The sequence below is a fragment of the Toxotes jaculatrix genome, chromosome 7 (genome assembly GCF_017976425.1).
Source record: "Toxotes jaculatrix isolate fToxJac2 chromosome 7, fToxJac2.pri, whole genome shotgun sequence".
Taxonomy (NCBI): Eukaryota; Metazoa; Chordata; class Actinopteri; family Toxotidae; genus Toxotes; species Toxotes jaculatrix.
The window spans coordinates 24,673,655-24,699,623 of NC_054400.1; the positions used below are offsets into that span (position 1 = coordinate 24,673,655).

At 40.8% G+C, this 25,969-nt stretch overlaps 3 protein-coding genes across 7 annotated transcripts; all 3 read right to left on the reverse strand.

The window, feature by feature from the left end:
• Window positions 1-458: 458 nt before the first annotated feature.
• LOC121184814 (vesicle-associated membrane protein 8-like) lies at window positions 459-4,235 on the reverse strand. The gene is made up of 3 exons (XM_041042702.1): window positions 4,202-4,235; window positions 2,643-2,810; window positions 459-1,786 (listed from the first exon to the last, which is right to left on the reverse strand). Exons 1-3 carry the CDS (start codon window positions 4,202-4,204, stop codon window positions 1,619-1,621), a joined length of 339 nt encoding a protein of 112 aa, XP_040898636.1. The 5' UTR covers window positions 4,205-4,235; the 3' UTR covers window positions 459-1,618.
• An 800-nt stretch (window positions 4,236-5,035) lies between these two features.
• Window positions 5,036-11,020, reverse strand: LOC121184739 (vesicle-associated membrane protein 8-like). The gene is made up of 3 exons (XM_041042580.1): window positions 10,824-11,020; window positions 7,535-7,702; window positions 5,036-7,208 (listed from the first exon to the last, which is right to left on the reverse strand). The coding sequence occupies exons 1-3, from the start codon at window positions 10,836-10,838 to the stop codon at window positions 7,023-7,025; spliced, it is 369 nt and encodes a 122-aa protein (XP_040898514.1). The 5' UTR covers window positions 10,839-11,020; the 3' UTR covers window positions 5,036-7,022.
• A 1,872-nt stretch (window positions 11,021-12,892) lies between these two features.
• Window positions 12,893-24,051, reverse strand: ncaph (non-SMC condensin I complex, subunit H). Of its 5 annotated transcripts, none has more exons than XM_041042352.1 (19): window positions 23,944-24,051; window positions 23,108-23,147; window positions 22,687-22,909; window positions 22,374-22,464; window positions 22,158-22,250; window positions 21,176-21,293; window positions 20,863-21,014; window positions 20,263-20,452; window positions 20,018-20,100; window positions 18,957-19,150; window positions 18,326-18,471; window positions 17,855-17,961; window positions 16,659-16,778; window positions 16,007-16,114; window positions 15,150-15,293; window positions 14,725-14,835; window positions 14,490-14,566; window positions 13,961-14,036; window positions 12,893-13,280 (listed from the first exon to the last, which is right to left on the reverse strand). In XM_041042352.1, exons 3-19 carry the CDS (start codon window positions 22,902-22,904, stop codon window positions 13,221-13,223), a joined length of 2,088 nt encoding a protein of 695 aa, XP_040898286.1. In that variant the 5' UTR covers window positions 22,905-22,909; window positions 23,108-23,147; window positions 23,944-24,051; the 3' UTR covers window positions 12,893-13,220. The 5 variants fall into 5 exon arrangements, with proteins under 5 accessions (XP_040898286.1, XP_040898289.1, XP_040898290.1 ...); XM_041042355.1 differs by having other exon boundaries at window positions 22,687-22,934; XM_041042356.1 differs by having other exon boundaries at window positions 22,687-22,952.
• Window positions 24,052-25,969: the final 1,918 nt, after the last annotated feature.

A 25,969-nucleotide genomic window follows, 5' to 3' on the forward strand; every position in this document is an offset into this window, starting at 1 on the left:
CTCTCACATCCACATGACTGCAACAGTCCAGGCTCATCGCCCACCAGTAACAAACAGGCTCTCAGTGGATTTGCTGTTCCAGAAATTCACCAGGTCTGTTGTCATGGGGATGAAACCTTAATAGTTTAGTCACCACTTGTTGACAAAACAGCACATTCACACTGATCCAGAGCTTCACTGTGGTTGAGTCAACAGGAGAGGTGAGACTGTTACAACCTCTTCAACAGTCTGCCTGGATTTTTGGTTTGCTTTGCTTTGTAGGAATGCAGTTTAATATGTTGATATGTTTGCAGGACACATTTCAGGATGTTTTAGTGTTTTAGTGTTTATTTTTTATCTTGAAACATACTGAAAAAATGCATTGATGGGGTAACTCATCTTTATATTGATCTGTCACCATTGCTTCTATCTGTCTGTCTGTTGTATCAATCCTGATTTGAAAAGTGGTGTGTGCACAGGGACGGCATGCTGGCAGCTCGTCTCACCAGCTGGGCCTGATTTGTAGCATATTCCCTTTCTCTTACCGCATTCTTCACAGTACTCAAGCGAAAATGACCCACTTTTGTTTTAATGTTTGGAAAGTTAAATGTGCTATTCTGTGAGGCTTAGTATTACTACACAGCTTGTGTAGTAATACTAAGCCCGGGAATAAACTGAGCAGACACAGAAACTGTGAGAAAATACACCATCAAGCTCGTGATGGTTTCACCAGGGGCTCATCTGAACCACCACAGAGGGTCTGGGAAATCCCCTCTGGTTTACTTCCACACTCAGACTAGTCAGACTCGCCATCTTGTGGGCAATTCAACGAACAACAAAGGAGTAAAAGTAAGCCATACAGTGGCTTTCAGCGAGTATTCAGACCACCTCTCTCTGCACAATACCTTACTGTATTGTACATTTCATTGAAAAGCTCATGTATACAGCTCATAATGGGAATAATGCTGACTAAGTGTTTTGGAATATGAATTTAATTCGTTATGCGCCCAAGCAGGTGGGTCAGTGGGTGGGGGTGGGGGCTGTAACTGATCTCTCTCAGCTGGTTGGCTGGAGGAGCTTGATCCCTCAGCACTAGACGTGTGGGTAGGAAATTTCAGATTGTGGGATTCACATTTATGTGAGGTTATTTCTGCAACAGATTTTTTTGTTTGTAAAACATCATTTTTTCACTCTGTGTGTTTTTGATACTTGTTCATTTAAAGACTGTACTATTGAGTATGAACCTCTCATCGTACAACACATTAACACTAACTAAGGAGCTAATAACATCTTAAAAAACTAAAGCAGTGCTGACTTTTTTATTTTTACATCCAATAAACTGATACAGGATTTCAGTAGATTTTCTGATTTAGTTCGGATGATTGAATTTTGTGCAGAACTAGTTCCATGCATTTATGACTATTTACAAGTGATCTGTACAAGAGCTACGTTCTGCTTGGCCCTTTATTATTTCTTTATCAAATCTTCATTTTAAAAATGTAGCCTTATGTTTTGTTGCCCAGGACCACTGAGTTTCATGCACTGAATTCTAACAGTGGTACTTTGTACATTGTGTAATAGGAATGTGCTTGTCTCTGATTTAGTTGTGTGTATACACTCTGCGTGTGTTTTTGTGTGGCTATGGCGTAGAGGTCTGAGTGACATTGGTAGGGATGACTCCAGTGGCCAGCAGGACGATGATGAGGACGATGATGAGGACCACCACCACAATGGCCACGATCAGCTTGACGTTCTTCCACCAATAGGAGCGAGCCACTTTCTGAGACGTCTGCTTGAAGTGCTGAGCCTGAGCACGGAGAGAAACAAGACAATCCACTGAGGCAACACACTGTGTGCTCCTGACACATTGGTCCACCCTTCTCTGAGATCCCAGACTCATGAATAAGTCCCTGAGAGTTAATTGGCTCAGTCCTCTCACAACACATGAATCACATTCTTTTAGAACAGCTTGGTTCAGGAAGTATCTGAGGAACGCTTATTTTCTGCTCTAACAAACTTTCCTCAGATGTACAGGTGATAAATACGTTTCATGCAAACCCACAAGTTTATACTAACAGACCTGTTTGGCTTGTCAAACACAGATGTAACTGATAACAAGTAATGGCTGACTCCCTCTCAAAGCTAAATGGAACACAGCCATCATAAATGTTAGAATATATACGGCTGTGCTTTTCCTGCTGTGACAAACCAAGATGTCAGCCTGAGACAGTTGGAGGTGCCAAACTTCCAGCAGCTTACTGTGAGGAAGTTAATGTGATGACAATAAGACTGTACTGTAAGAGACACATTTCCTGGAATGAAAAAAGAAGAATAGCAGGTAGTGCCTTTTACAGAAAGAGGTTCAGTCATAATCAGGCAGTTTCTGATTATGAGCATTACAGGCTGTGCTGTGACTCATTTGCACCCCAGACAAAAAGTTGCTGGGTTAATCACTTAATCACCTTCATGCACTGGTTTACTGGATGATGATGACGAACACTGAGATCATAGTTTAACAACCTCTTTATCTGACCTGGCATCCCACTGTAACTACACAGTACACAAGATGCATTAGTGGAAGAATATGTGGAACAAAAACAACCGACAACACAACCCACTTTCACACAAATCATAAAAGGATAAACTCCTGGAGTAAGACTGACCCCTGCTTCCATTTCCTCTGACTGGGTGACAAGGTCGGCCGTCTTTAATTCTCGTTCAATGATTCGTTGCATATTCTCCTTCATCTTGTCTGTGACTTCATCTATCTCATTCCTCAAAGTCTGTACTTTGTTCTGTGGTGCTGGCTCAGCTGCCACTGCTCCCTGCTCCTGGGATGGGGTAAGACAGAAAGGTAAGATGAGCATGCTTATTGGGCACTGAGGCCCTAAACATGTCTCATGAAGTTGAAGCACTGAAGGGGTTTGAAGTGTCTGCTGAAGGGTGAGAGCTGTTGAACCTTTAGTTTCATGAATAAGCCCTGCAGGCAGATGAATTGTCAGTTTGTATGTAAACACTTGGAAACAGGAGAACTGTTAGCTGAAGAATAAGTGATGAAAGCAACTAAACTGTCATTCAGAGCGAAAGATGAAAGCAGCTGAGATCCTAGCTGTCAGTTGAAGAGTAAAATTTTTGTGTGTCAGCTGATGTGTTGAGGCTGAAAGCAGAGAAGTGTGTGTGAGGGGTTATAAATGATATCTCACTGAATACTCCTGCTGAATGATCCTGACTGTGCCTAAGCACAGTTTCACACAGCTGTAGATACCTATAACTTAGGTAACCAGACTTTTAATGTCTTGCCACCTTGGCTTTGAAAGAATTTTTTTAAAATAACTCAGGACTACTGAATCAGTATCATCTTCGTATCACACATTTTCACTGTGTAGTTATTTCATCCTATTTGTTGTCCCTTCTCCTGGATTGATTTATTTATTGCTTTTAGATTTAGCTTATTTCACTTATGTTACTACAGTTGACTGAATGTTATCTATTAAATCAGGTAATGGAACAGAAATGACTTTTGATTGATCTTTCCTCAGCACTGAATGAGAGTTGTGCTATTGAAATGTACTGAGGTAAAGCAGGTTTCCCCAGATCACAAAGAACGTTTACAGTAACATTTGTTTCCTCTGAGGAAAAAACAAACAAAACCCAAGGGCCAGGATAGTAAATAAACAAAACAACAACCTGTGTAGCTACAGATCGGTGAGAACCCTGGACTGGTCTGACCTCAGGATCATTAGTAGCTTGACAGGTTTCTCCTTCACCTTTTGCCCTCAGAACCGTGAAAAGAAGCCAAAATCTCAGGAAGAGGAAACCAACAGCACAAAACTAGCACGTTCTCAGCATCTTGATTGTCAGAGGGGTGTAACCCATTTTGCTGGTGACAGCTCAGTTTAGCCAGAAATGTATTTCATATCACTTGTTAGAGAGACTTCATAAATTGGCTTCATCTTGAAAATATAAGAAATACAATGGACAGAGAAATTTACTTAGCTTTATGTCTTGTTTACTGTCTGGATCATGATTCCTCATGTAAATAAGCAGACACTGCAGTGGACAGCAGCAGTGCTGTAGATCTTTGCCCACAGATTATGAAGGATTGGAGCATATATTTTTTTAAAAAGAATTCTACAAAAACAAATATTCCTCTCTGTGTGTCTCTCTAACTTTTCTAATAAAATATTTAGCCAAATGAAAAATTAGGATGCCATTCACTTACCATGTCTGCCTGGTCTCCTGCTGTATATGTGCCAAGCCCGTCATGTATCCGGTGGATTTAAACCTGAACTGCTGGAAGAACAGAGCATCGTCAGTGCTGACATCATCCTGCATCAGTAAGAAAATAAGAAGTTCAACCAGTGGGTTAGTCAGCACATGCTTTTTTCTAACAAGCTCACCTTTTCACTCATCCTATCAAGTCTAACTGCCTTTCTCTCCAGAAGCGATGGTCAGTTGGTTTACATTTAGGACTGAACCCCCACCGATCTGTTTTAACAGGGAATGCTTCATATTCAGGAAGTAATCATGTCATTTCAAGGCATCTTTAAAATGTGTCTGAAGTCAGCCTCGGAAGCAGAGACAACCAGCCAACACTTGGTATATGATGTATAGTGTGTGAGGATCTTTTCTCTGTGTGGGAGATTCAGTCAGCGTCTCCTTATATCTTGGACTCAGATTTGAATGGTTTTCACTCAGCTGCTCATATGTATTGTTCTCATTCCTCACATTGTTTTATTGTCTTACTGTTTTTCATTTATGTGCCAGGGCATAGGAGTGAGTGAATGAGTGAACTTGGTGCAGGCTGTGGCTGTTGGACTTTCTGATCTCTTTGTGATTGCTGTATTCCCACAAAGGTTACAATTACAAAAGGTGGTCACATGACCACCCTAACTAATGTCAGCTTTTATTTCTTACTGTTGCTTTGCTGTGTATGTACTAACTAAAGCCTGGGATTAAAACAGAGGCATTTCTATAGTCTCAGGTCAGCCGGAGCGTCTGTCTCCATCTGGTGGCAATTCAACAAACAGCAGCGGGGAAACCATCACAAGGAAGCTGGAGTAAATACTATTTATTTCATATCAGACCATTAAAACTATTAAATGCCAGTCATCCAGTCATCAGTATAAGACCCTTAGTTAACAACATTGTAAAAAGCCTTTCAACAGCGACAGACAGCTGGAGCCTGTATGAACAGATACAGGACAGTGGTCACACACAGCATTGATCAGGTCAGAATCAGTGGATTAAAAAGGCGATGACATTAGGACTGCATCCCAGAAGCATGTAAAAAAACACAAACAGTGAAGAATTTGTTCCAGCACAGCTTCCTTTTATACCTACTTCTAAAAAGTGATTGAGCAGCAGAGTATTTGAACTGTCCTACTTTATAATGAATCAGTCTGGACTATTTGCTCTTCCAGAAATCACATCCAGCTTTCATTGGCCCATTTTTGATTAAAAACAAAAAAAAAAAGAATGAACATGAGTAACATAAAGCATTAAATAAATAGCCTCTATGGAACAGATACTTTCATTAACACACTGGTTAAAAGCTGCTGCAAATACACAGAGGTGAGAATATACTGACTATATACAGTTCATAATGGGTATCACTTTGACCTCTTTGAAGCTAAACTGGTACTGTGACAGCAGAGCAGGTTTTTTTTTTTTTTTTTTTAAGCTGTCCTTTGTAATTTTCCATTTTTAAGCTGCTGTAACTGTGAGGGCTGTTAGGTTGACACGGGCCCAGCAGGGGGAGCCATCAAAAGGACTGTAAATGATCTCTCTCAGCTGGCCGGCTGGAGGAGGCCGATCCTCCAACTTTAGAGCAGAACTTTAACAGCTCACCCTGGTTTTTGTTTTTTTTTTTCTTATTAAGTCAAGTACCAAAGCCCTATGTTCAAACTGCAATATTTCTAGAGTTAAGACACAATGAGGGAAAGAGCTAAGATGATCAGTAAAAAAGGCTGATGATACTACACAGCACAAATGTACAAATCTACAGTTCTGTGTTTTCTTCCCCTCTACAGGACCACTCACTTCAGGTGAGCAGAAAAAAAAAAGGCGTCGTCTTCACCTTCATGGCCCAAATTAAACTCTACGTACATTTAAAGATAAACTCCTGGATTCTGTGTGGTAGCCACTGCTGGTGTTTTAAATCCCAACACACTTCAAAATATATTATAATTACGTGATTTACGACAGATGTTTTTTTGCACATAAAAACTGTTTTTCAACTTCCACTGTGTACTATTGACAGAGCAGGAACATCTCCTCAAACACCAGTTAAGGAGCTATACAACTAAAGCAGTGCTACGTGTATACATTCAATAAGCTTCTCTTTTTTTTCCTAGACGTCTGAATACAAAGAAACTGGAAGCACTTTAAAAGGGATACGCCCACAAATGGTAACACACATTTCCAACACACAATTTCAGCCTTTCATTAAATAAACTGTGACCTAAAATTGTTTGTGCTTGGTGCATTTCTCCAAAGAAAAAAAAATCCTTTTAGACACTGCATTGTTCATCTTTTGAACTGTTTCGAACCGTCCTCTGTAGTGCACACAAGTGACAAATAGAATGTCTAGAAAGAGACTGGAGGCAGCCACCTTCATTATAAAGTGACTTCCTCTTTGTTAGGATTAAATAACCGCTGGTGGTGAAACAGTTAAACAAAGAGCTGACGGTGGTGTTATGAAACGTCCTTTGAGAACGGGGACAAGTGTTTTTCTTCTGCTGTCAGGTGAGGACCTCCGACCTTACAGAGACCTTTTGTTTAGTTCTGCACAGATTCAAAGATGGCTAAGACAGAACTGTGTTTGAAAGTTTCAAAAGTTTAAAGTTCCTTAAATCAAACCATGAAGTCCTTGGATTCCAGTATAAGCGTGAAAATTACCAGTAGAAACAAACTAAGAAATAGAACAGGTTTCACCAGACAGCAGTGATTTGCTTGAGTTTATATATTACTTTGTTTACTGTGCAAAAGGAATGTGTTTATGATTTAATTGTTTCAATATGTACATATGTGTGTGTCTGTGTTTATGGCTTGTGGGTGGGATTGACTACAGGAGGCAAAGGGGCACTGACAGGGATGACCCCAGTGGCCAGCAGGACGATGATGAGGACGATGATAAGGACGACTATCACGATGACCACGATCAGCTTGACGTTCTTCCACCAATAGGAGCGAGCCACTTTCTGAGACGTCTGCTTGAAGTGCTGAGCCTGAGCACGGAGAGAGAGAGAGAGAGAGAGAGAGAGAGAGAGAGAGAGAGAGAGAGAGAGAGAGAGGGCAAGAGAGGTGGCGTTGGTATGAAGACTTGCACAGCAACACACACACAACACAGAATGAATGGGCTGAAAAGTAACAGCCTGATAACACTCCTGTTACCACAGAAGAAGTCTGACATGTTACAGTAGGAACAGCGCAGGTGGAAATAATAAAATTAACATCAATCATCAAATTAAATATGGCTCTTGCTGCCACAGCTGAATGGAACCGATTTCACACATATCAAAGTGAAAGAATAAACTCCCGTGGTCAGACTGACCCCTGCTTGCAGGCCCTCTGATTTGTCCATGAGGTCATCCAGTCTCTCTCCTCGGGCCAGGATGCGGTCCACATTCTGGGTCATGATGTTTTTCACTCCATCTACCTGATCCTTCAAGGCCTGCACCTTGTCCTGGGGCTCTGGTGCTGCCGCCACTCCTCCCCGCTCCTTGGATTGGACAGAAAAGTCATTTCAGAAAATGAGCTGAGGAACAAAGTATAACATGTCTCGACTTTATCAGTGTATAAGAAAAAAACACACTGTGGAGCTGAGCTGACAAGACAAAGCTTATTTGGTTCTGTATAGTTATAACTTCAGGCTGGTGATATAGATTCAGTGTGGTGTCAGCACAGACACTGGTCTTTCTGTTACTTAGCCTGCTCTCATTGAGGTAAATAGGGTGGATAAAATAAAAGAAGCACCTGTCAGTTTAAAGCAATACAGTTCAACAGCATCTCAAATGATCATACAGTTGAATCAGCACCTCACAAACTGAACATTATAACCTTCATGAAGGAGGAGTTACTGCAGGACGGTTCTATCAGGCTGAATCCGTTTTAGCTAGGATCCAGGTTTGTTCAGAAGGTGGTGGCAAAAGATACTGTCATCAGAGTTATCTGAGTTTTCAACTCAGGTGTGCAGTCTGAAAAACGGGAGCGTTTAAGGAGCAGGGAAGGTCTAATGAAAGACTAGTAAACTGGATTGTGGATCGGAATGCAACCCTAAACCTAAGACATGGAACTGAATATCCTTTGCAAATATGTCTTTTTGAACTTGACATTCACTATGAACGTGTGTGCAGGTGACTAGATTTCTGCTGTCACAGCATGAGATGACTTTCATGAGGAGCTCAGAACAACTAAGGCTTTCTCATCGAACAGATCTCTTCTCCTGACACACTTTTACCCCTTTAGATCTTTAATTTGGTTTTTATTTCCTCTTCCCTTCTCTTTTATCCCACTGGCTGGGTTCATCTGTCAATGTGCTACCAGAAATCAAATCATTCAGTGCAGCCTTGTGTTTTCAGAAAGCTGGTGTTGGCTCTGAGAGTCCTTTCATTCCCTCGGGCTGCTGCACGTGACAGCACACCCTCCCGGCTGTCAAACCATTGTTTTTACATCTCTGGGAACGCCTGCTACAGCGTGTCTGCATTCAGCAGCAAGATAAGCTGGGATTGCACATGGTCGCAAGTGTAATTTCAAAGCAGAAATGTTGTACAGTGTGTGAGTGTGTGTGTTAGTGTACATACAGTAACTTAACAGTTCTATGGGCCAGCAGCAGACCACAAACAAAGCCGTCTCTAGGAAACAGAGCAGGTTTTGCTGCGTCATCTGCCGTCTACACTCGCTCCTGTTACCCTCCCTTTCTTCTGTTCCTTCCTTCGCTCCTTCTCTACCGTGTTTCTTCGTTCTTTTAATTCCGCCCCCTTTTTCTGTCCATTATCTTCCTTCCTTCATTGTTCTCTTCTTTAGTCTGTTTATTCTTTGCTGTTGGTTCAAGCGCTAATCATTTAATTCACCTCTCAGAACAACACTTCCCTCAGTGTAGCTGCTTTTGATCATGTGCATTTTGTGTTTGATTACAAACATATTTTTCTCTTCTTCCCTCTGCATTATACCTGCAGACATTTCATCATCGTTCCCAGACGCTTTGCTGTATCTCCTCTTTACCTCCTGTCGTTTAAATTAGGTTTTTCCTCTCTCTCCTTCTTCTGTACCAGTGACAGCAGTTCAGTGAGGCCCGCTGAATGGCTGACAGCTATCGAGTATCAACATTCACAGAGAGGAGCAGACAGAAACACGCGCAGCACAAGACGTTCATGCACTGACGTCTGTAAACTGTATCCTCCTCAAATATTTGAACTGATGAAGGGCTCGTAGAGGAATTCACCCAGAAATGTCTCTGCCATGCAGGGAAAATGACTTCTTGTCCTCCTTTCTTTCTTCCAGTAAGACTCAACAACTCAAACAAAGCACATGGTAAATATTTAGCGGATACATGAGGAAAAATGATGATACATAAGGAAAAATGCTGTCGAAAACGCGAGTGAGATAAATCAGATCTTTTTCGTGAAAATGTTTGACTGTGGCTGTGTAAATGCAAAGGAGGGACTTGATTTGCCTTGGTAGGCCACATGAAATCCACACTGCTCACATCCTAATCTAGTCAAATGTGAAGTCTAATGTGTGTACTCTAATCTGTGAATGCACACGTCAAGATCTGAACAGGCCACATGCAGACGTTAGACGGCTAGTTCGACTTTCCTTTGATCGAAGCGCTCTAACAAACTGCAGGAAAACGCTGTGTGTTGGTTCAGCTCTTGCCCTCAACACAGCTGAGTCAGTACGGCTCGAGTTCAAAGGTTTGACTGGACCTTCACAGTTTCAAAACCACACAAGTCACAGTGTTTAACTGTTCAGCAGAGGAAGCGACAGTTTCGTGTCAGTGACCTCCAGCAGATACGTTAGACCCTACAGACCCTGTGTGTGAAGATCTGTGTGAGATACAAGCTGAAAAAATGATCACATGGCTGTTTATAGCTCAGCAGAGAGAGAACACGGAAAGAAAAACAGTGAACACAGGTTTGTACTATTTCCTGCAATTCTGCCAGTTGAAATAAAATTAAATAAGGTTATTAATAATTCATTTTAGTCCTTGAAGATCCTGGGACTTACTGGAAGACTTTCAAGGACTTGAAGCCCTGATTGGTAAAGTTGGGTAAAAAAAAAAAAATGTTTGGTCAAGTTTGAAAAAGTTTCCAAATTCAAAATGAAGATAGGATAACATTAGGTACAGAGAAGTTTCTGAAGCCTCTTTTCAGTCCAAATATGTGAGCAAACCAGACTTCTTTAAACAGCATGACCACATGCCAAAGTCTCCTCTCAGCTCAGAGGTGTTCATACTAAATATCCCCTCCACTTTGATCCTCTCGTGTTAATGGTAACAGTCCTGAAAGTGACAAACACCTGGAGATTTATAATATGAGGAAAAGCTGTTATTTGAAAGTGCCTGACTTCGCTTTTAAGTGAAAAACACGTCGGTTTTACCACAGACTGTGTTTTCCGGCAGTGGATGTTAATTAGGCCATTTTGTCAGGCAACTCTGGGACCTCCTGTCTTACCAATGAAAACTTAATACGCAGACTTCACTCACTTCCAGAGCTGCTTTAACAGTTTTAAGTCAAATGTCACCTGTTATATCCGGAAGCACACCTGTTGCACGTCGCGCCGGACGTTAAACAGTCTTATTCAACAACAAAAAAACACAAGCTTCAGCCATTATCACCTACCGGATCAATGTCCATCTTGTTGGAAACAATGTCCTCTGACCGCAACACAACGGATCAACTTAGTTTTAAGTTGACGTTTTTATTTGACACCTCATAAAAACCTTTTTAAGGACGTGAAAGTTTGATGCTCGGCCGAAGCGACTATGTTTCCTCCTCTGTTTAACTTCCTGGTTGTTTTTTTTCCCCTTCGAACTGAATTCCGTAGCTTCAGGTGTCAAGTTGAACATAACACAGCCGCTATTTCCTGAACATGCTTTAACAATAAAGCAGTTGTTGTAGCTTTTTTTTTTTTTTTTACGGTTTTCAAGTACCGTAGTAGTTTTGTGTTCAGAGTCTGGCACAAAAACTTTTATCCAACATCCCCAAAGCAAAGGTGAAAATTAAATACTCTGATTACTCGTAGGATGGGAACTCTAAAACCTTTAAAATCCAACAAAGAAAATATTTATATTTTATAAAATGCATTTTCTGTAGTCGTATATTGTCATATTGTCTCTTTGTCCACTTCATAAAACATGTATTCCTGCTGCACTATGAAAAGCGGTTGTTTTTATTTTGAAGGCACCTGTCTGAATTTCCTGTATTGTTATAAAATACACCAACTTGAGGTAGCTCTACCTTTCATCCTGGGGGTGGCGTCACACAAAGGTGTTCCCACCGTGTATTGGCTGTGTGCCCGCTTACTGAATCACAGATAAACCTATCAGAAGATTTCATAACATGTTGAATGCTTCTCGGCTGCACTCGGACTTATGTCATCTTTTGTATTTATAATCAAACTAAAGGGTGTGAAGGAGCGCTGAGGCACACAGACTAATTCACAGGGAGCCCGCAGCAAGCACACAGCTACTACCCACAATTCAGTCCACTGTTACTAACCTAATGACACTCACTCATAAAGATTTTGATCAGCTGACACAATGGGATTGTTTCGCCAAGAAAAATAGTTCCTCCAGAGAAGTGTTTAAATACTAGAAACTAGTGGACTGTTTGATGTGATACTGTACTGCGTACTGAGAATCTACCTGTATAACATGAATGTAGCTTCCTTTGAATGCAGAAAGATTTTTTCTGGACTGGGTCTAGATAAGCTCAGTCTGTGCAGGCTTGACTTATAACATGCAACTCTCTGTGGTGCCATTACTGCATCAAAATAACTACATTTCCTGATCCTACAGTTTGTCTCCTGTTCTTTTATGTGATGTTTTTGTTTCATTGTTAAATGTTATACATCATCTGTCAGAAATCATGCAGTGAATACACCATCTTTTCAATGATTATAATTGTAGCTTTTACAATTTCTAACTCTTGAGGAGCAAAGGCTTTTTCCCGCTTGGCTCATCATAGACTCTTAGGCTGAAGACTTACACTTCCTTCACAGGAACACACCATTTCTAACTCTCTAATTTTCATATTAAGTATTTCTCAGTATGTTGTATTGCAGATGGCAAAATGAAATCCAGGCCCCCGTCAGTCCTGTGCAGCTCATTCCTCTGCACAGCTATCTGTAGATCAGCAGCAACGTTCTGTCATAGATCTGATTTTATTAGATAAAGCTGTTGTTTCAGTGTATTGATCCACAAGAAAAACTGTTAGTGGTGAGTGAAGGATTACCATCAGTCATTCCTATGGCTTTTCTAAATAAATCAGTGAAAGAGTAAAACTGAACTGCTGCCTCTGATGAACACCTCAGGACGGTGTGGACTCCAGTGTTTTTCCCAGCTGAGCGACTCCTCCCAGTTCCACAGCTCCTTGACGTAATGATGTTATACTGGGTCCCACCCAGCCAGCAGCAGCAGCCCCGACCAACCGGTTTCACCTCTACCTTGGGAGGCGGCGGCGAGGTTTAAATACTGATTAGCTGCTGTCGTGTCAGACAACTGCTGCAGGCTGCTCTGAATCACAAGCAGCTAAAAATAATCCAGGCCATTTTGTCCATTAGGAAAAACAATTTGCCTGCTAGGCATTGCTAAAGGTTTGCTAAAAATACTGTTCATTGCGTTCTTGGAAATATGAATTGTCCGGGTAAAAGGCCTAATGTTTTGGAATTAACCTCTACATTGTGTGTAGAAAAAGGCTTTTATTTCTTTTGACAATATACATTTCTGTGCGGTGGTTGAGCAGATAAATTATCTACACAAAGGAGAAGGATCAAAAGTACAGGATAAAAGGAAAGACAAATGTTTAAACCACTAGTCAAGGAATAAAGGCAGGTTCAATTTTCAAAAACTTCTTTTTTACATATTAGCTAGAAATGGATAAAAACATAATATCTAAAGAAGAGAATGTCCCAGAAAAACATCAGATATTACACAAAGTAAAAGAGATGAACAAGTAGAGAAGAGCATAAAAGAATAACAGTGATTTTCCATACAACATCCCACCATTCATTTCTCCTCAGTGGCCTTGTCTGATGATGATATCTGACATATCATCAACCTTCACCAGCTCCAAATTCTGTTAGGAAAAAAGAAGAAAAAAAAGAAAAGGCACTCAGTATCTGAAACACATGTATAACTCTGAGATGAATAAAACATGTAAGGCGTGTTTCCACTCCATATGGTTCCCTTCTTTCTACATCTTAGGTTTTAAGTATTTTATGTGGTTGAACGTAAACAACATGACTATAATGACATAAGAGATAAACCTTTAATAGTCCCACAATGGGGAAATTGCACATAACTGTGTACAGTAGTTTTATACAAAACATATTGGAGTGTACAGTTGCACTTAGAGAAAGATAAAAAGGCTATTTTCAAAGCAGCCATTTAACTTAACTAAGCACAAAGACTGGAAACTGAAACCGATAGCCTGGCTTTGTAGGAAAGTAAAAAAATCCACCCATCAACACCTCTAACGCTCACTAACACATTCTATCTTGTTTGTTTAATCTGTACTAAAACTGGATTGTAACAGTGATGATTCACAGTTTTTAGGGCATTATGTTCAGTACTATTTCTTGGTCAGCAAAGAAACTGGCACTTAACCCTCTGCAAAACAGCAAATTACACAGAGCCAGGCGAGCTGTTCCCCAGGCCTTTGACCAACAGAACATCATTTCAGTTACTCAGATAGGAAATGCTATCTTTTATGCCCAATAAACACCCAGCCGTAATGTTTAAAATAAACAGACTCACTTTTTCATTGGCAAGATGAAGCAAAGCGACAAACGCCAGCGGCACCGACAGGTTCTGGGCCATTGTGTTGGGCAATCTGGACCACCACAAAGAAAGAGAGGGGAAAGAAAGAAAAACATATATTATACATTTTTACATTGGTTCAATTATGCTGTTCATATCTAGTGCCTTTAAGGAAGCTGTACTTTTAAGTTCTGCTGCCAGCTGCTTCACAGCAGGATTCAAATTATCTGCCGGGCTAACACACAAAAACATATCCACCCACACAAGTGTGTTGGTTCACAGGCCACAAAATACAGGGCTCCTGCACAAGCCGGTGTCATTCTGTGGATGTAGATTATTCTTCACACACATCTAGACATGTTGGAGAAGACACTGTCTTCTTCACCCCAACAACAGTGAAGAAAGGCAAAACACAGCACGTACACATGTATTTACATGCACTGCTTTTCTGGTGAGTGCTATTGAGACATTATTACTGCTCATTAGTGGCGTGCCATGGCTGGCATGGTGGGAGGTCTGCTGGTACCTTTGAAGCAGAGCCTTTGTGGTTTCACTGAAGACTTTCTCCCCACACACCTCTGGTTTCTCCACAGTCTCCACCACCTGCAGGGAACATGAAGGCAGAACTAATAAAATGGACCTGCACCCACAGAATCACACAGAGCAGAAGAAACAAAACAGCCTGAAACTGATGAATTTAACATCTTATACACCTGCAGACATAAAAGCTGATGCATAGCTACTCTGTCAGAGTCATTTACCTCTGTGGGTTTTTCTGGGCTTTCAGTGAGCAGAGTCCACATGTTATTCTTGAGTCTCTTCATGTCCATTTTCTTTGCCGTCTTAGCATAGTTGATTTCAATCTTGTTGACCTACAGGAACAAGCAACAACATGAGTACAAAACTACAAAGCAAAAACCTAAATTCCAGTCAGTTCCAGCCCATGATAATCTGAGTTTTGTTATGTTCAGAGTTGCTGACTCTAACTGATGCCAGGTTCAGGCATTCAACTGTCAGGAAGAACGTTTGACTAGAGAAGGTAAAGCAGCTTTAGTTCCAGCCACTACTGTGCAAAGTTTTCCCATGTATCTTGAAAAGATGATTACAGAAGCCTCTGAGCAGAGATCTGCTCCTGTCAAAGATCCATAATGCACTATAACCTGCACAGAAATCTCAGGTTACTCACCCGGTGTGGTTCAGGAACCAGATCCTCCTCCCCATAGGTGGAGATGCCCTCTAGATCTTGAGAGGGCGGAGGTATACTGTCACCTGAAGGCTGTGTATCGTCTGAACCAGCAAACCCTTCAACATCATCATCGCTGTCGCCGCCCTGAGGAGGAGGATGGACAAAGGCACACCAAAAGGATGAAAATTTGAGACGTGGTTACGTATCAGGTTTTGACTTTGCTGTGAGAGCCTGCTGGTAATACTGCTTATATCATGATATTTCAGATGCTGTGTTTTGCTGTATTTACATGATGACTGTACAAAGTGAAAGTATTGTTGCTGTCGGTTTGGTTGTGCAAGTGGTTTATTTACATTAAGCTTGACTCATCACTCAGCAAGGCCACGTACAGCATCATCTGAGAGCTAACTGACCGCGAGACGAGATATGAAAAGATCCGATTCAGCTGAGGTGGCCATGACTGATCGATCAACACCACAGTGCTTGCCTAATTAATCTGACTTTAACCCTAAATTGGGAAAAGTAAAGTCAAATGGCTCAATCATTTATATTCAGAAGGTGAAGCCAACCTCACAAGTGGAGGAGCACAAAACACTTCAAACACCAGAGTGAGTAGCTGGATAATCACCATCCAGACACATCTGATCGGATTATAATGTGAACAGAGTTTAAGTTAGTTATAGGTTTAAACTGATCAGCTGGACTCAGCTAACTAACAGTACAGCAGGCCCATTTCATGTTTTAAGATTATCACCCAGCTCTACTCCTTAGATAAACAAAGTCTGTTACAATACAGCAAAACCAAAATAAACAAAAGCAAATTCAATCCAAAGTCATATGAAAGGTGGGTTTCAGACCTCAAGACCTGGACAGAAGTTGGCTGTGTCGTTGGCGTTGTTGTAGTCATAGTCCCCGATGCCTTCTCCAAGCTCTCCAGACAGCCTCTTCTGTCCTTCTTGACTCAACTAGGGTAAACAAAACCAAATACAGGACATAAGAGATGTTTATTTAGTCGTGGGTACTCAGGGCACATTACCTGGTGACTGTAGTCTCCATTTTGCCAAATTTAGTATAAAAAGCTGATGACCATGAGAATTATGTTCCAACAGCTGCTGTTGTTGTACATTTTTTCTGGTCTTTGTATGGGCTGCACTGATAATGTGGTCCTTCAGCTAACATCTGACTCATATGTGATATCAGAGCTGAAGAGGATTTCAGGCAGTAGTATCTGACCCCAAAGATCCACATGTAACCTGTAAATAATCAGTCAGGAAAGCTATTTCCTATGTGTGCACTCATTATATATTCTAGACCACTACAGGGCCAAAAGGAACAGTGTCTCATTTCTATTCAGTGGTGCCATACTAACTCCAATTCCCTCCCGGTCTGCAAAAATAATGGACCACACCGGTGTTTGCGATTCTACAAATAAAAAGAGTTTGTTTGTGCATCTTTGCTTTCAATCTCGTCAACCAGCCCTGTCAGCTGACAGGAGCAGTGAGGTCTCACCGAGCTGGAGGGTTTGAGGCTGAGCTGGGAGAGTGTCTCTGGGGGAAACTGGAAGTCTGCCGGTAGAGTCGTCTTCTTATTACTGGCACTGAGGGCAGACTTGCTGTTAGTGGTGGCAGCCTGCGAGGGGAAAGCAGACAATGTCAGACTCAGTCCAAACGTGGCTGTCCTTACATGTTCATGACGAATAAAAACTCTTTGGTGGGAGGAAAAATGTCAGAGTGTTTTAAATTCTGAAATGCTGTCAGGTCCGGTTCACAAGCTGAACACCCACACTGTTAAGACCAGCGTCATGCTGGTTTATTAGCTGTAACGACCACACTGCTCCTGCCATCTTTTTTTAAATGGTCAAACCATCATTTAATCAGACACACAACAAAAAGTGAAACTGTTTCTGTAACTTTTCAACAGCAGGTAGTATTACTGATGACAAATTCAGCTAAACTTTATTAAGTATTCATGCTGGTCAAGGCAACAGCTAAAACCAGCCTCCCTAAGCTGAGACATAAAAGACTCCCTGAGCTGATAACTGTGACACCAGCTGGATCAGAAATAAGTGCTGAATGCTGTGTTGCTATGGCTACTACAACAAAAGTGCCATGTTATAGCCTTAATGCCTCCACATTTTGACAGATGAAACCTGTTTGAACAGACCACCTCTGACTCTGTAGGTAGATGTCACAGCTCTGGACTGCAGAACATAAAGCCCGTCCACATAAATGATGCTAGAGCTTCATTCTACCATCACATGCCCATTACAAGTGCAGAGAATCAACATCGTCGTTAGCATGAGAAAGATGAATGTTATGATGTGTAACCTGTCCATTAAGATGTGACACATTTTGTTTGACTACCTACTGTATTTAACAATAAGAAATCTTTAACCTGTAACAGCTCTGATGTGACCTTTTGATTAAATTACACTAATGCAGTCTTTTAAACTACTCGCATCCAGGTTAAGTAAATTTTCATTCGCATGAATACTGTGCACTAACCAGCTGCTGACTCAAGATACACAGTTGCCCTACAGATATGATGATGGTATCAATTTTATCTTGGCAAGAAAGTAAATAAGTATATTTCCCCATATGCTGAGCCATTCCTTTAATACTAAGCACTAAGGTGATCACCAGATGATTTTCTCCCACACGGAATATGATGTGTCTGGAATAAAAAAAAGCAGCAAAGCTTTTTACCCTTGTGGTACGGAAGTAGGTGTCAAAGTTGACATCGTCGCTGAAATCTATTTCATAGGTTTTCTTTGGCTTCCTTTTACGTGTCTCCTTGTCAGGCAAATGGTCCACTATAGGAGATTAAGTACATGAAAAGACAGACAGACAGATGAGACAGATAATTGGTAGTCTGCACACGTCCAGCAGGGGAGGACAACCATTAGAAAATCTCAGCTGTTAGAGAAAATGTGAAAGCCTAATTTATCCCCATATCCCTCAAAACACAAAAAAAGCCCAATGTGTATACATCATGCTGTCATTATAACACAGCATCCACACACACTGCTGCCATATTTATGGCACCATATAAAAAAGGGATGGCTACTGACCCAAACTGAAAACAGCCTGGAAAGCTCCAGATTAATAACAATAAGTAACATATCTTTCTAAAGGGCCCTGTCTCTAATTACGTCTTAAACCATGAATTTCACTCACACTTGTGCTTCGGCTTGAACTGCCAGTAGCCTGGTCCAGCCCATGTGGCCATGGTCTTGGGGCTGAAGTATGAATACTCCCTGGGCTGAGAGGACAGGTGCAGACACATAGTGGCGATGTCTCCCTCTCCGATGGGAATTACATCTCTGGACCACCAACCATCACACCATCACACCCACACCCACACACACACACACACACACACACACACACACACACAGAAACCTTCAATTAGCAGAGGCTGACAGTGTTGGACTTTGACCCATTAGTGTGTTCTAATGAATTAAATACCTACTCTCCTGGTGATAATGGGCATTGCCATTACTTCTACCACATAATTAAGTAATGCATTTTAAACATGCAGTCTTAAACAGGCATTAAGGAAAGGAAGCTCTTTTTCTGTGTAGAACTTAATGGAGGCCTTGTTCCAAAAAGTGAAGCAGAGTACAAAGAAGAGAGACATCATGAGAAACTTTTGCCCATTTGCCCTAAGACTATAGAAATGACAAAACAAAAACAGAAAAAAAAAATCAATGAATCAGAAGATTTGTAGTAAAAGGGAGAGTTCTTCCATCTCTAAGCAGAAAAAAACCCCATCACTGTTCAATTGCTCTGCAATCCATGAAATTACCTTCCTTTGCCGGAGCCAGAGGCCTCACAACCCTCTCTGTGCTCCTTGGATCCCTCCTCACAGTCGCCCAGTCCGTCCTCATAGTCTGCGTCAAAATCAGGGCAGTCGTCTTCTTCAAGTTCGGGCTCGGGCTCAGCGTTCACATCAAACACGTGTTCGCCCTGCTTCATCTTCTCCAGGAGCTGATTCATGGTCTGAAAGAAGAGAGACAGATGTTAGATGACAGATATTACATTTTTTCAGTACTTCCTAGCAGCACAGAACAATAATTCCTTATGATGTAATTCATTCAATTAATGCAGATCAGGGGTTTAAAGTAGATCGAAGGATTAACTAATGAAAAATGATTCATCAAGAGCATCAGCTTCCTATCGACTGTAGCCAGCAGTAACAACAGTGTTTGCAACAGATGTGATGGTGCTGGCTGAAACGCCAGGAAAACAGTTTGAACAGCTTCCTGCAGCTCAGTCCACTGTCTCTGCAATCCAACTTATACATTATAGGTGTATAATGTCTCCTGACAGCCCACAATCACATTCAGAAATATTTTATAACTAATGTTACTGCTACAGCGGGCAGGAGAAGACTTCAGTAAATGAAAAGCAAGACTTTTTAATACATTCTAAGACTTTTTTCTGAGGGAACTAAGTTTGTTGCTTTTTGAGACCTTTCAGGACCAGCAGATACACTGTCCAATGACTTTTTATGCAAAATTTGCAGCTCGTAAAATAAAAATATTGCACACACTTATTCTAAGTGAGTGTGAACAAAGTCATCTCAACACACAGCCTTAATTTGAACGTAGTGATGATACAGACAGGAAACGCAGGAAGAGAGGGGTATGACATGCATCAAGGGTTCTCTGGTGGGGACTTGAACACTAGATGTTGCTGTCATGTGTATGTCCTTTAACCTTTAAGCTAGGCTGCTGGGAAACCCCAAAGATGGTAAACTTTTGAGAACAATTGGTGGTTCTATTACCACTTAATCTGAGTAATAAAAAAGAATTCCTTCCGAATAATTCACAATATTAGTTTCGGTGGTTATGTGCTTTCTCTGACCTGCTCAGGGTTCCAGCTAGTGAAGGAGAAGTCCTGCAGTGAGGGGCAGATGGAGCTCTTCTCCTGGGAACGCTGTAGTCCGGCTGGCAGAAACACAGCACAGAATTATGTGGTTCAACATACAGGAACAAGCTCAAAAGATGAGACACAATTAATTGGCAGTAAGGTTCAGACAAACACCAGTTTTTAATGGCTACCTAACAATTTATGTCAATGGAACAACACATTTGGTAAATTCTTTTTACCCATGAATGGAGAAGCTGGGACTCCCTGCGGAGGTGGAGGAGAATAGGAGGGTCTGGACTGAAGGAGGGTCATATAGGAGGGAAAGTGCAGCTCACAGCGACTGTCCTCACTGAAGAGAACTGACAGGAAGACGCCAGCTGTGCTGCTCTCATCGAAAGATGAAGCCATCCGCTGAAACATGGGGTCCACCTGGGAAAGGGGGACAGTTTGTTATGTTCACAGTCATATGACAACAGAACTGAGGTCAAAAATAACTTTAACTGTTGAGTAAAATATCCTTCATTGATGTTCATGGCTTTTAGTTATATGAGCATGAGGGTCTTGAAAGGTGATGCAGTCATCATGGAGACGAAAGATATAAAAATAAATAAATAAATAAAAAAAGCCCCAGAAAAGACAACATGACCCATGACTAATAACTGATGTTAATCGTCAAAGATTAACTTATCAGTCATCAGTCTGACTCAGCGGATATAAACTGATTATGAAGTTAGATCAATGACAGAATGATATAACTGCACTGCAAACTGTTTTTATATTTACTGCTGTATATTTACTGTGAAGCAGAGGTGGAAAAGGAGAGTGAAAGGACACCTTACCTCACACCTCCTCTCAGACTCGGCACTATTGATGTTGCTCAGGTTCTGCTCCACCGTCCTCTTAGGAGGCCTCTTCTTCTTCGGCTGTTTCGCGGTCAATTCAGCCCCGGCAACCCCCTCAGCATCTCTGTCCTCCTCCCCAGGACCACGGTCTGTTTATACACAAAAAAATTAGACCCCCCCCCCAAAAAAAGCTGAAAACAATAACATTTCACATTCTGTAGGACGAAGCCCAAAAACTTGCCTCCTAGCTCCAGTGTAATACAGTGTATTGAAATGAAAATCCAACAACACAAAGTGCTGAGGTCCTCACCCTCTCCAGGTTTGGTCTCAGCCCCGAGGCCACCCAGCACCCTGTAGGCATCGGCATGAACAGCATCCACCCTCACAGCATAGATTTTTGTACTGGCATCCAAAGTGCCAGCTGCAACCTTTAGTAAGGACAAACACACACAGAGGAATGCATCATACACAATACCTGTACAATAAATCTTACAATAGTCATCTTCTCATATGAACCCTGGTCAATGTCTAGAGATCATATTGGAGTATTTCACACATGATGCACATAACCGGCGACTGTTCGTGTGAGATGTGTTTAGGTGAGAGGTGACGCCTGGGTAGAGTGTACAGAAACACTCACTGTGAATTCTCCAGACATTGACCTGTTCTATCCACACATCGGGTCAGTCATACAGTACAATGACATTAGACTAGGCAGCTGACAGGGTAAAGTCTGTCTGCAAGACTCAGCAGACTGAACAACCATTCACACTTGGCTTCATGTGACTCTAACAACTGTTACAGCAGCAAGCAGCACTGATGTACAAAGTGACGTCAGTGGTTAAATAGCTGGGACTCCCCATCTGTCTTCAAGTATCTACAACCAAGACTTTTAAAAATGAGTTCAAGACTTGAATGCTCTACTTCACTGGATTCCAGACCTTTAAAGGAAAATATAAAACCTTTTCAAGATCTGCAGGAACTACCGGTAAATCTAACCAGGCCAATTATTGTGATCAGTGTCTTCAAAGTAAGTCATTTTGATGGTTATCACCTCTGATTTGAAGAAAAAAAAAAAAAAATCCAATCTACATCTTTAACCCTTTTTTGCCAAATGACCGCGAAGTCTGTTTCAGATTACAATGAGGGAAATAGCTCCAACAGATAAAGTATGACACATTTGATTCAGATTAAATAAATTAGTCAAATGGTCAAAGACTTTTGGGGAAACACAGGGAGTTAGCCAGGGCTCATAAAGTGGATGAAACAAACGAACAAAAAAAAAATCATACCTTGAAGTTTGTGAGCTCAGAATCCTTCTGTTTGAGAATATCAGCCATGTAATCAATCAGATGCAGCCCAAAGGCATTTTTGGTGGTGATTTTCTGCCACAAACAAAAAGACACACATTAGTCTTTGATTTTTCCTTTTAGCTCTGAACACATACTGAATCTGTTCTCTGTGGTCCAGACGCGATATGCGATTGCACACAGTATACATATACTTACGTTCTCTGTGGAGAGTTTTATGCAGGTTGAGTAATGCTCTGAGATCTGTGCATTTGACAACTTGGGCACGGCAGCAGGAGTCCCTGTGGCGCTGCATACAAACACAAGATCATCTTTAAGCTCTCAAGATACATACCTCGTATTAGCAGGGCAGACAGAAATTGGCTGTTAAAGCCATGATTTAAAACGTTTTTTAGAAATCAAAGCAAGACCAGATTTACACTTCAAACGCCATGTGACAGACTACAACTGAAGTTATGCTGAAGACAGAGTCAAGAGCATGATTTGTAAAACCTCCATCTCTACAGCTTACCTGTGAGATGCAGAGTCATTGAAGGAGGAGTCAGTGGCAGTTTGAAGGTCAATGACTCTCGACCTTCTGCGCTGACGACGTTCCTTCTCATCATCGTTGCCAGGGAAGGCTGCAAGCAGCGGGGTGCTGCAGGCTGCAGGGGACAAACCCTTGTTCTTCAAGGAGGATGATGTCCATCCTGGACGCACCCGAGAGACAGGTGTAGAGGCTGCACTCATCTTATCTACAGATAGATAAACACGTTTCACCTAAAAAAAAAAAAATAGCTGGGACAACATTTAAAATAAAGCTTAGAAAGATAAAAAATAAAGTAGGTAGCAGATAGTTACACATGCGTAAAAGTTTCTGTATTTCATCTGTGTTGTATAAGATTTCACTCTTACACAACATGTGCAGATGACATTTATTTTAAAATACTTACTAAGCCTTGATTTCTGAAATCACACTTCTAAGCTGTGAAGCTGAGCATGTGAATAGAAAGAAAGGATACTTTTAGAGCAACATGCAGTATTTTGACTGTTCAGTTCAGGGTTTGAAGTGTGAACGTTTTACAGTGGTCTTTCTTGGGGGAGAAGCTGATTTACAGTATTTAGTCATATGTAAACAAAACGATTTAGCTGGAAATTGCGAGAGAATCACATACGGAATCTATCAGTGTTCACATTATATTTAATTTTCTTCCTGTAAGCCTTATTTAATTTCTACAGTCACTTTATGAGGAATCCACACTTTAGTCAATAAGATATTACACAGATCCTTTCACTGTTCACTAGCTAAAATCTGTTCACTTAACAAAGTTCAAGCGATATCTATCTACCTACAGCATTTTGAAAAAGTTGTGCTTTGTGAGTTCTACGTATGCAGATTGTGACTTGAGTCGTATTTTCTCTTTAACTTAGCTTTAACTTTGTCTGACCGTCACATGTAAACAAAAGGACTCCAGTTAAAAAAAAGCTTCAAGCTAGCTAAAAGGTGATATAAACTAACGGTAATGGGCGTTTTGAGAAATCAAACGTGAGCTTAGCACCGCAAGTTATCTTGCTAATCAGAAGTTGAACTAAACAACCACAAGAAAATCGTTTCACCAGCACAATGAGCTGCTAACGTTACCTACGCTACTTTTACACGCAGCTGAGCATAACAACGCTTAGGCTAGCATTAGCTAATAAAAACGGACTCTCACTATCATTGTTTGCTAACTGGTTTACTGACACACAAAAGCTTTACCACAACACTTGCTTTGTCTACTCAACATACCTCCAAAGGTGTAATATCCGATGTGACTTTACTGCGACTCCTTATAATTTATTAAATGACATGGGAGGTCAGACAGAACAAGCTGTAGTTTATCTTCCTGTTCAGCGTTTGAATTTTTGCGCCGAACGGTTTACGTAACACCACAACACGTCATTACGTTAAACCACGCCCACGCGGATGCTTTCTGAATAACTCGCCACAAAAAAACAAAAAACAAAAAACAAAACAAAACTTCAGGCTCTCAAAACTCAATTCAACCAACCAAATACAGTTTCAAAAACCCTTTGGATCTCTATTATTATGCAAAGCAATTGCACATCTTACTTTCTTATGGCTTGGCTAAAAAAGAATGAGCTTTGATTGCCTCAAAGCAAGTTTATTTTCATCACTTAATTACTGTATCCCCCCCCCCCCTTCTTATTGAATGTGGTTTGTTTATTTTATGATGATGTGTTTTAAATAACACTTGAAAAATCTGACTATTACGTTGTATTTTACATGTAAATATGTATGTAAAATAAAAATAGATAACTGCTGATTTGATGAGTCCTGATTATCAGAGTGGTCTGTTCTTTCATCAGAACAATTACTGGGATATTAATTAGAGGAAATGAGCGCGTTTCTCATGTGCAGATGTATACTGAATCAGTGTTGTTATGAAGCCAGATCAGGCACAGGGGTTGGAGGGCACTCAGCAGTGAATCAGTAAAACAAAACAAATACTGTAGCCCATATCACAGTAGAACAGAACACACACATAATTCCCACATGCAGCCTTATGCCTTGTTTCATCAAAATTGTCTCCAAGAACAAGTCAGCATAGACAAATGCACCATCAGTGTAATTTTGAGTATGTCAGCATGCTGCAACAATGTCATGTTGTAGCTTCAGTGTTCCCTTACATCTACCTTCACCAGGATACAACAGATTTTCTTTTTTACTTCTGTTAGATGAAGCTTAATGAAAGTGGAATTAGCCCAGCATAAATGCACTGTCTCTTAGAGCTTCAGTGCATCTCTAACAACATAGATTCACATATAATCAGTTTAAGTAGAGAGTGGAAGTCTGCAGATCTGAAGTTCAGAATTGAACTGCATGATGATGTTTCTTTCAGGCTCATGGAAAATATATTAATGACTATTATGCAAAGTGAAATGACATGATGGGGATAAAATCCGATGAAAGTTTGTGTGAATGTGGATCAATTAGCTTCTTTTTGTTCTATTTTAGATAGAGAACTCCAACATGTGTTGGAAATGGAATAGAGGGACAAGTTGACAACAATAAAAAAATCAATAGCTTCTCACTAGATGGCAGTAAAAAATAAGGCTCCATTGCTGATGAAGTTACTACAGCAGTGACTTGGCATTTGTCTGTCTGTTGCATTTCGCCCCATTTGCTGTGAGTTCAATAATCTCTCCATCAGGTCAAACTGACTTTGCAGTCTAAATTTGATTTTTGCCAATGGGCTCTTAGTCTTTGAATTGTGATCATGTCAGCTTTGTTTCAGAAAGGATTCAGATAATAAATCCTGATAAAGCCTGCCAAGCTGTTTCACTACTCATCATTTTCTTTTACAATGTGTTTTCAATGATAATTATGAACTTTTCTAAGGAGAGGCCTTGGATCTGTTTTGGCTCTATATTGCTCTATACAAACCACCCTGCTTCTTTAAGAGAGCTTGTTTTCAATGTCCCACCCAATGCCGTTATTCTCCTTGATTTACAAATCTCCAGAACTCATAGAACCATGTCATTTAAATTTCAAGTTATTCAAAATTTGTCTTCAGTCCCAGAGAAAAAGCGAAAGAAAAACTGATTTCTATTTCCAGCAATTTACATATTATTTTACATCATATCAATCAAGAAAATAATTCCTTTTCATGTCATGATTTCCAAATGAATGATAGTCTTTTAGGAAAATAGAACTGCTTACTAAATTATTTTTTATCATCATGATTATTCTTGCTTAAGACTTCATACTTATCAAATGCATATTGTCTGTGCATCATCAACATAAAGTTCAC

Bases quoted from the DNA above. Each gene is read 5' to 3' on its own strand.
- LOC121184814 (XM_041042702.1), bottom strand. The intron at 1,787-2,642 runs GTCAGTCTTACT...CTCCGTGCTCAG, and splicing joins CAGAGGAAATGGAAGCAGGG to GCTCAGCACTTCAAGCAGAC.
- LOC121184739 (XM_041042580.1), bottom strand. The intron at 7,209-7,534 runs GTCAGTCTGACC...CTCCGTGCTCAG, and splicing joins CAGAGGGCCTGCAAGCAGGG to GCTCAGCACTTCAAGCAGAC.
- ncaph (XM_041042351.1), bottom strand. From the start codon at position 22,904: ATGAGTGCAGCCTCTACACCTGTCTCTCGGGTGCGTCCAGGATGGACA. The intron at 19,151-20,017 runs GTCAGAGAAAGC...CTCTTCTTTCAG, and splicing joins CTAGCTGGAACCCTGAGCAG to ACCATGAATCAGCTCCTGGA. The intron at 14,037-14,489 runs GTACCAGCAGAC...GTGGTGGTCCAG, and splicing joins ACAAAGGCTCTGCTTCAAAG to ATTGCCCAACACAATGGCCC.